Here is a 15,849-nt window from a genome sequence, read left to right as displayed (position 1 = left end):
GTGACCCATTTTAATTAAATAATAATACAAACTGTCAAACAATAACAATAACAATGTTGTCACAATATTACCTGTCACTGTCACGGCCTACCATATATAACATTGTCCATGAGTAAATAGGCCTCTCACGGTCTAATTAGTTAGATTTGGTTAAAATACTTATACCCATTTTGGACTATATCAATGTTCGATATGTCTTTAATATTATCTCGCTTATTGTTAAAGATGGACCCAACAAACCATATATGACTGCTCGGCAGGGAACGTTCTATCCAAATATGTAAAAATATACCATTTAAATTAACAAAGTTAACATCCGCGGCCATTTTGTTTGAACTTCATTTGTATTTCGCGAAGAAAAAACGCTGAGGGTGGTGATACGCGGAATACCTGCGGGTGTTTCGCCAAGTGAGGTCCAACTCGACCTCGCAAGACAAGGGTTCCCCGGCGCAATAGTGCACCGCATGGCGAGCCGTCAAAATAAACAGGAAATGCCCCTGGTCCTAGTTCAGGCCCCACAGGACCAGGAGGACATCCTGAAGGTAACCCGCTGCTGCTCGCTCGTGGTTCGAGTAGAGCTGCAGCGAAAGCAGCGGGTTGCCACACAGTGCCACCGGTGCCAGCGGTTCGGCCACGGCCAGACCCGGTGCACAGCTGAGCCAAAGTGCGTAAAATGTGGCGAAAACCACAGCACGCACGTATGCAAAAAGGCCAAAGACACGCCCGCCAGGTGTGCAAATTGCGCCGGGCCACACCCCGCCAGCTATATGGGGTGCCCTCAGTACCCCAAAGCTAAAAACACAAAAACACAAAACACAGACACACACACGACACAAAACACTACACAAACACACAGACAGCCCCTCCTACCCACCCCAAACACAACCCCAGGACGCACATACGCTGACATGACCAGAAAAACACAAAACACACAAAAACAAAAACACAACACCTCACCACACGCACACACAGACACGACACCCTCCCAACCGGGCGCGGCGGCCCTGATTGACGCAACAAAGCGTCTTCAGGACTTCTGCGTCCAGCTGACGACCATGGTGTCGAATATGCAAAAATTATTCGACTTCTAATGGCTCGTCGGCCCTCCCAACCCTCCTCGCTGAGAATTTCGTCCTGGAACCTTGACGGGTTCCGGGCCAAAAAAACGGAACTCGTGGACATCTTGAACCGTCTAAACATAGACGTTATGGCTGTCCAGGAGACCTACCTCAGCGAGGCATCCCGTACCTCCATCCCTGACTATGACATATACAGACATGACAGAAACCGTAACGGGGGTGGTGTTGCACTCATAGTAAAGAAGTGCATCGACCACTATCCGCTGCAGCGGCTCCAAACTCAAAACACAGAGGCCGTGGCGATAGCGGTGAGATCGCTACGGCATGGAGACGTTGCGGTGGTGTCCTGTTACCACCCACCCAGACTACCACTACTTGACAATGACTTAGACAAAATCCTTTCCTGGCCCCAGACAATTGCCATCGGGGACTTCAACGCGAAGTCCCCCATATGGCACAGCGGGACGACGACCACAAGAGGTCGCGTCCTGCTGAATTACCAAGACAGACACGACGACTTGACTATACTCGGACCGACAGAACCGACACATTACGGACCCGTAGGACGCCCCGACGTTATCGACATTGCCCTCTTAAAATCTATACCGTTAAATGCCCAAATATCCACCCAATACGAAGGGTCTTCCGCCCACAATCCAATATTTCTGGATCTGGGGCGAAGACAGAGATATGAAGGCACCTTCACGAGGAGGTTCACTGACTGGGAGCGTTTCCGAACAGTAATGCAAGGAAACATGGCGCTCCCAGTCATCGAAACCACCCATGATCTGGAGGCGGCAATCCTCTCCCTTGAGACTGACATTAAAAACGCCCTGACTCAGACTACGACGGAGACTATTGTCCCCCGACTGACAAACCCCCGGGGCACCCTCCCCGATGACATAAAAAACTTAATACGTGACAGACGACGTGCGAAACGGCTTGCCACCCGCACCCGCCTCCCCCGACACAGACATGACTTAAACGTACTTAACAGACGGGTGAAGGCGGCTCTGGATGAACTGGCCCAGGATAACTGGGCTAGGCACCTGGAGTCGCTGGATCCACAAGACAACAGCCTCTGGAAAACGCAGAGGGCCCTGCGACAGACCGCTCGCCGTAAAATTCCTCCAATCCACGGTAGTGTGGGGGTGGTTTACACGAACCAGGAAAAGGCCGAGGCTTTCGCCGATAGCCTGGAACTGCAGTGTAGACTGCCTCAGCTGCCCGACGAAGACGAGGAATTCGAGATAGTGGCTGAGCGCGCGGCCCGACGCGTCGACAGAGAGCCAGACAATGACATAATCCCCCCCGCAACACCTGACGAACTAAGACTGACAATACGCAGACTTAAAAACAGAAAAGCCCCCGGACCCGACAATATACATAACACGACACTTAAACGACTACCACACAAGGGCCTCATGGCCCTACTAAACATAACAAACGCGACACTCAGACTAAGACACTTCCCTACCCGCTGGAAAACAGCAAACATAATCCTTATCCCAAAACCCAACAAAGATCACACCATCCCATCCAACTACCGGCCCATTAGCCTGCTCCCGGCTATGAGCAAAGTGGTAGAAAAAATTATCCTAACCCGTCTAAGAACCCACTCCCAAGAACTGCAAGTCATTCCAGACGAGCAGTTCGCCTTCCGACCCAATCACTCCACTGAACTCCAAATCCTTCGCCTTACCGAGCACATCACGGCGGCCTTCAACAGGGGACAGTACACTGGTGCTGTCTTCCTGGACGTCGCAAAGGCCTTCGATACGGTTTGGCATGAAGGCCTACTGATGAAAATGCTCACCAACCAATATCCCATATCCTTTACCAAACTCATAAAATCCTACCTACACCACCGAAAATTCCGCATCCAAATCCAAGATTCCCTTTCCACCACCCGTCCCATGGAGGCCGGTGTCCCCCAGGGCACCGTCCTGTCCCCACACCTATACACCATTTACAACTCCGACATCCCACATCCCCCCAACACCAACATATACTTATACGCCGACGACCTGACAATCACATCCCAATCCGTAGATCCTAGATATTCCGTCTCCCTCCTCCAAAACTCCTTAGACCAACTTGAAACCTGGTGCAACAGGTGGAAAGTCAAAATTAATCCCAACAAAAGTTCGGCTATCCTTTTTACCAAACGAAAAATCCCACAAAACCTTGACAGACTGACACTATCCCAGGAACCCATCTCCTGGAATCGACAAACACGATACCTGGGCGTGACGATGGACCAGCGTCTCACGTGGAAACCGCACATCGTGGAGACGGTGGCGCGAGCGAAGACCACCAGGGCTAGGCTCTATCCCTTACTCAAAGGTGGAAACACCCTCAGTTTAAGGAATAAGCGAACGCTTATCAAGGTGGTACTTCAACCGCAGCTAACCTACGCCTCCACGGCGTGGGGTCACGCGGCAAAAAGCCACTTAAAGTCATTACAGGCTGTGGAAAACATAGCCCTCCGCACGGCCACCGACGCGCCCTGGTACGTAAGAAACACTGACATATTACGAGACTTACAATACACAAACGCTACACAGACAATAAGACAAAACGCGGAGAAACGATTTGACGTAGCCGCTAGACATGACAATCCCCTCCTCAGGCAAGCCGTTGACTACGTACCCGACGTGACCGACAAACACAAAAGACCTAGACACCAACTTTTTGACCCTGGGTGACCACCCCAATGACCCCCCCCCTGCCCGCTAACCTTTTCTGTTTCAGAGACAGCCAGGATCAAGAAACGAAGACAACGACACACACACACACATACACACCCCCCATACCCTCCTTAACCCTCCCCTCCCGCGCTAGCCTAAGGGCCACCTTAGCAAAGCGCATCCCAGGCTGCATAGCCGCACTACCCTACCCAACCATACCACACATAAACATGACACTACCCCCGGGGTTTACACAGACGAGCCGGCGAAGCAAGAAGAGCGCCAGAAGAAAGGGCCCTAGCCGGCGGGGCCCAGCCAGGACAAAAGGAGGTCCCACAAAGCGCCTACACCGGCCGCATTTGCGGTCGGGGTAGACGACGGATGGGGCCCACCTACGAAGGATGTCCAGGCCTATACGAGATGAGGCAGGATAAAGAGGGATAATCCCCCTCGATCCCAAATCATTGAGGCCAATTTCTAGCCATGGAATAATGGCATTTGTATTTCTACTATAATTTTCGAAAACTTCATAAAAAATCGTGCAACTTTTGTATTTCACATTTTTTTATAACTTAAAACAAAAAAGTTGAAAGGGGGGGTCAAAATATAGTGAATCACCCTGTACAGTGGCTATGCCGACTTCCATTACGTCTTCTATTTTTCTATGTCATGTATCTTATGGTCTTATATTGTGTCTGGACATAAGCAGGTACTTAAAATCTATTTCAACTGCAGAATTAGAAGTAGCAAACTCGGCTTAGATATGATGAATATAATTATATTATTTTTTATGATTATCTGAGCTAGAAAAAAAAACAAGCCAAACCTGCAGATAGTTTTAGGAAGAGTTAAGCATGATTGAAGAATTTATGTAAAGTTTAGTTAGAATACTACTCTTCAAAAAATTTAAAATTTTTTGTTTTTAGATAAATATTTTAATCAAGTTACCGCTAATACTATATTAAAATTTAAAAAAGTGTAAATAGATCCTTATGACAGCTTAAAGAAAATGTATTTTTCTTCTCACACAGAAGATACCTCTTCAGGTAATAAAATGTTGGGCTTTATTATATGCAATGGCAGAAAATGGATGGACCAAATTATAATATGGTATCTTGATTTGGTGTCCTTACTAAGCAACCAAAATTACTCATTGTCAGATAGAGAGAGTGCACTTCAAGGAGCCAGGTGTGATGTATATCCTGTTCGTATGTACTGTAAAAACATCTAAACATTAATATTTCATAACAGTAAAAAACAACCTGTAAGTAGTTGTCAAAATTACTTCAATTTTTTTATCTCAGGTCAAGTAATGACGAAGATTCACGTCCGTTTCCAAAATCTATCATTGGCCACATGCACTGCCATTGCCTTTGCAGTGTCTGGGCACGCTTTTTTCCACATCCTCCCCGGCGGCAGTGACTTCCAAAACATAAAGAAGTTGAATCGGTCTTCTTAGGAGCGTCCTATTTGGCAACATAACTTCGCATGCTTGTATTTTTGCATCTCTTCCAGGAAGTACCTGGGTTATCCTAACCATCTTCCATACTAAACGAGGCATGTTTTGGTAATGCAAAAAACAGCTATGTCACTGATTTTAAAAGATGTAGATTTCTGGTATGTGTAGATCTCAACTGCTGAAGATAATCGGTGGACCCTCTATACCAAAATTTTCTAACAAGTTTATTTCGTAGCTTCCACTGTTTAAGGACATCATCAAATTTCTGGTTCTGCGTAACTTTTATCCAATATTCTTCACTTTCTTGTAATTCTTTTGCTTTTACATCTTTATCAATGAATAATTCTTCGGATTTTCTTAAACGTTTTATAAATCTTAATAGTAAGAAGTTATTCTCAATATTTTCCCAAAATCACTATAATGTTCTATTAGAAATATTGTTTCTTGATCCTCCTTAATATTTGTCTGCACTGCAAAGACTGATACTTGCTCTGATGACATGTCACTATCGTTGAGGGGCCATTCAGTTCTATCTTTTACTAACCAGGTAGGTCCGTATTGCCAAAACTTTAATTCGGTAAGAACCCTTACTTTAAGTCTTGTTGTCAATAAGTTTGCAGGATTTTGGAAATGTTGAACATTACTTCGTTATTTTCAATAAGTGTTTTAACATATGCCACTGCTCCATAAGCGAAAGTACTAGCATCGGAAAATACATGAAGTTCGGTGAAAGAGGCCGAAGCTTTCTGACATACACATCTCGGTATTGTCAGATTCCATAGTTCTTGTATTTCATGAACTCATTTATTCCATTCACTAGCCAAATTTTCCGGTAGCATATCATCCCAGCCGTAGTTTAATTTCCAAACTTTCTGCAGTAGAATTTTTGCTCCTATGACATATTGTGATGCAAAACCCAGTCATATACTTTAGATACTATCTTCAGCATATTACGTTTCGTAGCAGGTTCTTGTCCGCCATCTTGAATACATTTCAATATAGAAGATATATCTGTTCCTATTTCATCCAGATCAACGTACCATAGGAGTCCAAGTATCTTTTGTGTCATCTTATTAGCCGTTAGTTCATCTTCGATTCTTTCTCTTAATTTGATATCATTAGTTGACAATTTCCGTAGGTTCATATTAGCTTTAGACATAATTAGCTTTCCTTGCTCATAAATTTGATAAGCAGAATCTATATCGTTAGCTGTTACGATTAAATCATCGACGTAAAATGACTTCAAGAGAATGTCACTCACTTGTTGGAATTCTACAGGTTGTGTCGTTAAATGTTTTCTCAAAGTTGCTAGTAGGAAGGGACTGCACATAACGCCAAACGTTACTCTCTTCATATGATATTCTGTCAGATTCGGTAATTTTGACGAGTCAGTCACGGGTTTATCATACCACAAAAATCTGTGATAATTTCGTTCGGATTCATTTAATTCAATTTGCAGGAAAGCCTTCTCCTCGTATATCAGCTGTGAGGCCTATTTTTCCAATTCTAAAATTGATTAAAATCGTTAGAAGCAATGGTACTAAATTTTCACCGGTGCACAACAAATTATTCAAAGACGGAAAACCTGGCATATGTGCAGAGGCGTCATATACACAACGAATACGAGTTGTGTCCTTGTGATATCTATAGACCGGTCTATGAGGTATACAGTAAGCTTCGCTTTCTTTAGTTAATAAGGGTGCTAGCTCTGAACAGTATCAAATATTCTCCTATCACTGGATCATATTCCAGCAATGCTTCATTTCGGATAAGCTTCTTTGTTATGGATTTGATTCGGTTCAAAGCACCAATATAATTCAAATCAAATTTCCTAACTTTCTCGATCCATGGTAAGTTTACTGTATAACGCCTATTCTTTAATGTTATATTTTCATTTATAAATTTGTCTGTGTTAAATTCTATTTGATCTGCAGGCTGCTTTATTCCGATAGTCTCCAACTCTCAGAATTTCTTTATGTGAAAGTCACTATTATTATATGATGATATGATATGTGAAGTATATTGACCATATTTGCTGCAAATGTATACTCGTTACTACCACCATGAATACTCCAGCCAAATTTCGTATTAATAGCCATTAATGACGCTGAGAGCCTTTTCACTTCTTCAGTCACAATCTTCCAATAATACGCGTCAGCTCCTACTAATATGAATATGCCTGGTAAAACATCCAAATCGCTTGAACACGTGTTAAACAAATTGTTACTTTGTACATAGTTAGTGCTGTTCTTTGCTTTTATATAGTTCGGGTCACACATAGAAGTAGCATGTCTATTTTTACATTTTGAACATACTATCTTCGACAGACATGAGAATTATGGTTTGCTTTTGTGCACCTAAAACACCGATTATTCGCTTTTAAAATATAATTTTTTCGTTGTAAAATCAAAGTACCGTCACAGTTCACACTACCATGTTCTTTAGATTTACAAAATGGACATTGTTCATTAATGGCTGTAAGTAACCCTGGTGCGGTAAACGAAGAGTCTTTACTACAGTAAAACTTTTGTTTTTCGCAAGTTTTATTCACTTCATGTGTCTCAATAGTCTTTTCCCCCGACGCAACGCGTGCTCGTTCGACAGAGTTCACTTCTAGTTTTATAAACGTTAAAAATGTAACAATTTCCTTTTCATATGACACTGTTGCTAGTTTTCCGTGACAAATTCCTAATACATCACAACCAGTCATTGATTGTGCATCACTTTTATTTTCCTGTCCGTTATTTCTTTTGTTAAAACCATCAATGCTTCGCTGCTTGTTAACCTCAACTCTCATTGACAATGGCAAAGTTTTCAAAACTATTAACTTAATCATCATTCCATAGTTATTAGCAGGAATTCCTAACGTTTGCAATGACAATTATTTTTGAGGTGGTATTGTAAAGCTTTCTTAAAAACAAGATATCACATCTACTTTTTATCACCGTTAACGATAAAAGTTGTTGAATATAAGTATCGACAATCTTATCTATATTTCTATATTCTTCGATAAGCAGCTGAACAACATCTTTAAAGCTAGTTCTACCAGATGTGAGCCCTTGAATGGTTATCGCTGCATTACCAGACAGAACAGATTTTAAATATGCAAATTTATCAGTCTCACTCAGTGAATCGTTTATGTGAATAGCTGAACTAAATTGCTTCCAAAATGTCGACCATTGGTGATCATCATCACTTAATTTTATTAAATCTAATTTTGGTAATCTCACCAACATTTTGTTTTGTGAAAATTCCCCGTTGTTCGCCGCCACTGGTTGCTGACACCCTGCATTGTCAAGCGCCGTAAACATCAACGCTGAGGCTCCTAGCTCCGGTTCGTCATCCACAGCTGCTTGCACTCTCGTTTTGCATTCTGCGATCCGCTGCTCCATCCTGGCTATTGCTGTCACTGCGTTATCTTCGTACTCCATTATTTTTTCACACTCGGTCTCGATTTGCTCGTTCAATAAATGCAGCCACTTTCAAATTGTCCCGAGCCGATTTTAATTCTAACAAGAAGCAGAGCAGCTTCTTTACAGTCGAAACACTTCCAATTTTACTAATTCGTTAGCCACATTAATTAGTTTCGTTAACCATGTATGACATGTCGTTCTCATTTTGATTTTAGTCCGTTACGTTACGTTATTCGTTATACACTTATTTTTTTTAATTTTAAAGTTCCACAGCTGGAGTCTCTGGTTTCGGCACCAAAATGTTATTTATTATACGTTAAATGTTAAAATAAAGACACCCGGTTCGATTGTACTAAACATATACATGTATGTAAGAACATCTAAACATTAATATTTTATAACAATAAAAAACAATTTGACAGTAGTTGTCAAAATTACTTCCATTTTATTATCTCAGGTTAAGCGATGACGAAGATTCACGTCCGTTTCCAAAATCTATCATTGGCCACCTGCACTGCCATCGACTTTGCAGTGTCTGGGAACGCTTTTTCCCATATATCCCAAGCGTGGAATTGAGTACAATCTATTATATGAATTTAATTTTCTATACTTCTGTAATTTCTTTTTTACCTTATCGTCAGCATAAGCACATGTCAGTGCACTTGCTAAGATTAGGAGGAGAGGCTAAAAGAGAAAAAATATCTTTTGTTGGAACCCTACACTAACAAACTTTAACCAATAAAAAATCTCCAAAAAGTAATTGTTTTACTGTTCAGAACTAATATAAAAAACAAAATAGAAACTTTTAAAAAATTGACGGTTTTTTATATTTTGTGATATCCAGCAATTTGAAAAGTATTTTTTGATAATGCCAAACAATAGGTTTGATAAGACTAATTGATTCTTATTATTGTTATTATTATTTTTCACCACTTTGATATCTCATTTTTGTTTAATAATAAATATGTAATTATTTATTAATAACTAATTGAATGCTTTTAGTAAATGTATAAAATATCTAGCAATGAAATCCATTATGGATGAATAAGCGTATATAAAGTAATCTCTCTTCTAGTAGATATGAACATCTGACTCCACCTATGCATTTCTTGTGCTAAATCAGAGTTTCGCTAGAGGCAGCACCTGCTTTAGACAAGTGCGAAGAGTGCAAAGCACGTTTTGACTGGCCCCATACTAACGGATCGTGTGAAAGAATACTTCGCAATCATTTCATGTTCGCAAACGAGCAGAGCGCTCACGTTCCAAATCTGGAAATTAGTACCTGCCACTGACTCGAACTGAACACACCAGTTATCCACAACTTGTTGGTAAATGGCAATAGTTGTAAGAAATCCAGCTGCTCGTTGGTGAACAGTGAGTGCTGATATTTGTACTGTTCGTAGAATTCGAGCTAATTTAGGTGATTTTATTATTGACTTAAAAAAGAAAATGACAGAAAGAAAAATATTTGGCACTTATTGATGAGTATGAAAAACATTCCATACAATGGAAACCAAAACATGAATTATATTACAACAAAACTAAAAGATATGTCTGGGCAACTATTGTTAAAATTATGAAATGTATCTGAAGACACTAAGAACAAGATTAAGAGTATTCTTTTGAGTTGAAAAGGGGAAATATTTATCTAAAAATCTTCTGTAATCAAATTTTTTAATGTATACCATCCACATGCTTCAGCAATTTTGTATTTTTACATTTTAATAAAAGGCATCTCATCCACTTTCATTTTATTATTTTTTTTTGTCTTTTAATTTGTCTAGTAACGAAAGTAAGTATGAGCATTAAGCATTAAATAACCACTTATTACTATTATATCGTTCATCGTTAAATCCCACGAACACAAACACTAAACTGCGGGAACAAGTCAAATACAGCAAACACTTCGAATACCACAAGCTTTTTCTCAAAAATGTTTGGCCTGTTCGTCTGTGTGTTCTGCTTGTTCGGAGTAAAGTTTAGAACCTTTTCATCACTCTCAGTTAAGTAGTAAAAGCAATGTAAAAGTGGGTACTAAGCATATTATTCTGAACAAACTAAAAGAACAGAAAGTGCACATTTGAATACAGCTAATCAGTACCCGCCTCTGAATCGAAGTGTACGCGCTAAACATTATTCACGCCTTAGGCAAGTTCCATATTAATATCTAGATCAGGGGACGGCAAGTAATTTTAGGTGGGGCCTGGATACTTTTGAAAATTTTTAACGAGGTCCAGAAAAAAAATTCATATTACTAATTTTTTATTTTAACTTGGACTCAAATTTAATATGCTTACTGACCATTAAGAACGCAACCAGTCACACAATTGTAAAATACTAGAAAAAATAATAAGGGTGGCACTTAAACGTAAAAAAATATATTTTAAATAACCTATTTGAGTAATTTATACTTTAAAAAAATTTTTGGCGGTCCATTATTTTGTAAAAATAGTAATTTGATTTTTTATTCGTTTGTTTCAAAATAATAGGCCTATGAAATATCTGTATAAAATTAGAAACCAATATAATGGTAGTAAATTAATTTACATACTATTGTTGAATGAAAATGCCAGTGTAAATGCCTCAGGGGTGGTTAATAAACGATACAAACAAATAGACTGAACCGTAGATATTTATTGAAAACTAAACGTCTGCTCTCTTTACAATCATTCTACAGACTGCCTATTCCTTTTTGGTCTCCTCCAGAACTAGCAACATAGAGATGTCGAAAAAGTATCAATTCGTTACATGAGTACTTGTTACTCGACTGGATCCAAAGTAACGATTATTCGATTGAAAAAGTATTCGTTACTTTTGATTATTTGATTACTTCTTGGATATAAACAATATAGAGTACTTTATCTAATGGAATATGGATACTTATTCAATGCTCACTTGACACTTATTCATATTATTATATCGACAGAAAACGAGTACTTGTATTATTACGTTGCATTCAATTTTATTTGTTTTGTGTACCATCTTTTTATATCTACTTATATTAGAAAAAATATTTCCTATAAAAGAGTTAAAACATGCATAAGAGTGTGTATAATATAATACATAATCTAAAAAATATGTACTTTCTATTTTTGTTTATTTTAAAACTGATTGTTTATTTTCGAAATATATATTTATATTCGTAATCTGATCGTTGCATTATAATTCTTTTTTTTTATCAAACAAACCTTAATATTTCAGATATTACCACTGCATTTCTTTTTTAAGAGAAATTGAGGTTAGATTATATTCATAATATGATGCGGTTTGATATTTACTCGTCTATAACTTACAGTACTGTATATCAATTAGGTAATTACTGATTACTATTCTATTTAGAATATTTTGAGTCCACTACTCATAGTAATCAAAGTAACGAATACAAAGTACCGATTACTTAAACTGAAAGTAATCGGTACTCATGATTACTCAAAAGTAATCATATTTGACATCTCTACAACACATATTAGAATGACATCACTCGCCTCACACCTGCACATACACTCAGTCGTCCGTCATCTTATAAACCGCTCAGTGTCTATACAGGGTGCTAACACCAGCTATGATAAAAAAATCTTACAAGAGGATTTTGAATATGTTATATTTCGGCCTCATTAGTCACATGTTGATTAAATTGAAAAAAAAATAAAAATTATCAACTCAATAATTATTAAGAGATAAAAAGAGTAAATTAAAAATTGGCATATGAGCACAAACTTGTAACTTGCAAACAGAAGGAGGCAATTTGAAAATCCCATTAATTAAACATTTGTGAAATAAAATTAGTTTTTATTTGGTAGGTATATGAATGAACATTTATTTGCTCTTCATAATTTTATCTGCCCGCAACTTCAAAACAAATAAAGATTGACCTACCACTTTCATGTTTTTTAATCTGAGAATTAAGTCTACTTTATGCCTCCAAAATTTGAACATTAACAATATGGAACACCTTGTATGTAAATGACTCTAGATGACTCCTTTCAGGGAAACGTCAATAGACTTTAAAAGCTATTATCCATAATTTGTAATTGTTAATAATTATATAAATATTTATGTTATTTTCTGTAATATAAACAAAATAAACATAAAAATAATAGTCAATAAATCAATATTATTATTACTAGTAGTTTTCTTCTAAAATAGGGAAAGTTAGGACAATTTTGTGTTTTACAATTTTAGTGTTAAGTAATTGCTTTTACTATTAATAACTGTAATAAATCAGAATTTAGAAATACATTTTAATCATTTATATTTTCTTTGTAGGTGCGATTCAATAGGATAATTATATCTTAGTAACAGGTACAATATATGGTTTCCTTTGTTTATTTTTAAATACATCAATAAGAAATTGAAAAAGTAAAATCCCACTAAACATTTTTCAGTTTTTGACATGTTCCAGAAACGCTTCCATTTTTCTTGAAACGTTTCATAAAAAATCCGTGCAACGTTCTGGTAACCCAAAAGAAACAGAAGATGTCCTCCCCAAAATACGTTTCCAATGAAACGTTTCAAAAAATTAGTTTCAGTAACATTCTTTTGATGTTCCATTTATGCACTCGATATTTTTGTTTTACGTTTCAGTATATTTTCAGAAATGTTTGAGTAACATAATAATTTTTATACCATATTGTTCTCATAATGCTCTCAACTTTAGATAATTTCCATTTCAGAAGCGTTTTTGAAACAGTATAAACAGTGTGAGTAATTTTTTAAATATTTCTAATACTCTTTTGTAATATTTTTATTTGTATTGTGAATGACTTAATTCGTAATCCAGACAATTTTTTCTGATTTCTCAAAAAATTTAACTGAAAAATGTTATTGTATATTAAAAAAAATAACTGCTCTTCTAGTTTGGGGATGCAGCAACTTTTATCAAGAATTTTTTTCTTTTTGAGAAGCCACTGAAAAAGTTTCTAATATGGATTACGGATTCTGCCATTCATCGTACAAATAAAAATGTCACAAAACAATATCAGAAGCATTTTAAAAAAGCTACACATCATTTTATATTGTTCAAATACGCTTCTGAAATGGAAATTTTCTAATGTTGAGACCATCATGAATATGGTAACAATGACGAAATGATAATTAAAAAAATTAGTTATGATAATGAATCTTGAAATGGTAGGTACATGAAAAACAAATAACATTACTGAAAAATAATATAAAGAAGTTACAATTTCTTCTACGCATAGTCAATATTACATCTAACCTTTTTATAATAAATTTTACAGTAGAAATAAATAAGATACAAAAGGATATCTTGAAAAAATAAATATTTGTAGGTATACTTAAACTCTTTTATTTAAGCATTCCTATACACGTACACAAATATAAACATTTGTACAAAATATAAAATAAATGACATATATTTCACTTGATTCTTCCGTATTTCAAATAGTTCTCCGAAACGTATAGTTCCATGTTCCATTTTTTTTAGTTTTTGTCCTCTTGTCTTTAATAGGTATTAGGTAGTGGGTATAATAACTATGTTTAGGTAGATGTGACGCAAAATTCGAAATCTCTACACATATCGTTTTAAACATTTTGCATCAATATTCATTATTTTATATGCACCTTACAATAACCACAACTGCACACACTATAAATTATCACATAAAATAGCATCAAAGTAACGATCATGGAGACTATTCTCCCTGGTAACGATGAAGAACAACGAAGCCAGGCAAACGGGTAAAGGCAAACCGCAAACCTAACCTAACACCTAACATAATACGAATTGAAAACGGCACACGAGAAATAAATAAATTCGGGCTGTTACGCGCGGTCTGCGCAAGTCACGAACATACATTTTTTCTAGACTTGTGTTATAAATATGCTACCACAATTTTTTTTCTGTTTATGTCTGGTTGTACATATAACAAAGGCAAATGAACTAACGCTTGCTATAATGATGGGGCTTGAGAGCAAAATTTAAGTAATGCCGAATGGAAGTTCCATAAGATAAACAAAAGCAAAGGGTTGTTTGTTTGTCGTTGTTACGTTTCCGAGATCGAAAGGGAATGTTTCGAGTAATGTTTCAAACTCTCTTCAATTGGAATGTTTCGGCTATGTTTCACTAAGTAAGTTTTCAAGTGCTACATTTCTGTAATGAAACAGCAACGTTTCTAGTTATTGTTTCAAATGTGTAGTAAAACAGCTCATTTGCAACGTTTCATTTACGTTTCGTGTTTAGTGGGATGTTTTAAAAGATTTTTACATTTCTGGGTAAATTATAATACATATTAAAAGTATATCTTAAATAGTATTCTAATAAGATTAAGATATTTACCGGGCGTTTTTAAATATTAAAAATAAACAAAAAATGATCAATTAACTTACCGTCGTTTCATCCTCGTGTAACACTTGGTCATATTCACTCATAGCCACACAGAAAATAATCGCGGTTACGTCTTCAAAACAGTGAATCCATTTCTTTCTCTCCGATCTTTGTCCACCAACATCAAATAATCTAAAATATAGAAGATCCTTACTCTGCTATGTATTCTATGTACACAATTAAATGTAAAACGATAAACTAAAGCTCAGAGCAAAACAAAGCAATTGACCACATATATATATATATATAGCTCAGTACCAAAATGTTTCATTAAAAAGTTGCAGTTCTTCAAAGAAATTTTTTACTAAAACTCAACTTTTAATTTTAATTTATTTTAACTGAACTTAAATATTTCAATGAAATTTAGTATAGGGGATTTTTTTAAGCCGACTGAATATAAGCTTATTTTTATACCTAAAATATAATACATTCACTAAAAACACATCAAACAGTTTTTTGCAATTTTTTTGTGGCCTACTTCTAAATTAAAAAGTAAATCTTTATCTGCAGTTTGCAGAAAAGTAATACCCCAGGGAGGAACATTAGGAGCTGTATTTGTAAAGATACTTACTTAAAATTAAGGTTTTTAAATGAAAAATGTACTTCCACTATCCCCGTAGTTTTAACTCTTGTTCGTAGGATGTCTTGTTCAGTGGGTTGATAGTCTTTGGCTCCTAGCCGATCTAGATCATCTAAGAAACTAGAAAAGAAAATTAAATAAATAAACAACTGATTATGGTAATATTGGAAAAATTATAGCATTAATTTTGATCCGATCCTGGTCTTGTAAATTTCTACTTGTAAACTTAATAATAATAATAATAATAATAATTATTATTATTATCATGATAATAATAATAAT

The 15,849-nt window shown here is 36.9% G+C and overlaps 1 protein-coding gene across 1 annotated transcript in view; it reads right to left on the bottom strand.

Moving 5' to 3' along the window:
• The window catches only part of LOC108915123 (guanine nucleotide-binding protein G(o) subunit alpha), a 45,406-nt gene that overhangs the window by 9,866 nt on the left and 19,691 nt on the right, over window positions 1-15,849 (bottom strand). Inside the window, exons 4-5 of the mRNA XM_018721086.2 lie at window positions 15,559-15,687; window positions 14,990-15,119 (exon numbers count right to left, since the gene is read on the bottom strand). Coding sequence (XP_018576602.2) covers window positions 14,990-15,119; window positions 15,559-15,687 — 259 coding nt within the window. The remainder of the gene's footprint in view (window positions 1-14,989; window positions 15,120-15,558; window positions 15,688-15,849) is intronic.

The sequence above is a fragment of the Anoplophora glabripennis genome, unplaced genomic scaffold (genome assembly GCF_000390285.2).
Source record: "Anoplophora glabripennis isolate ALB-LARVAE unplaced genomic scaffold, Agla_2.0 scaffold1013, whole genome shotgun sequence".
In the NCBI taxonomy this organism is placed as follows: Eukaryota; Metazoa; Arthropoda; class Insecta; order Coleoptera; family Cerambycidae; genus Anoplophora; species Anoplophora glabripennis.
Note: the sequence above shows the minus strand (reverse complement) of the source record. Positions and strands in the feature narration are given on the sequence as shown.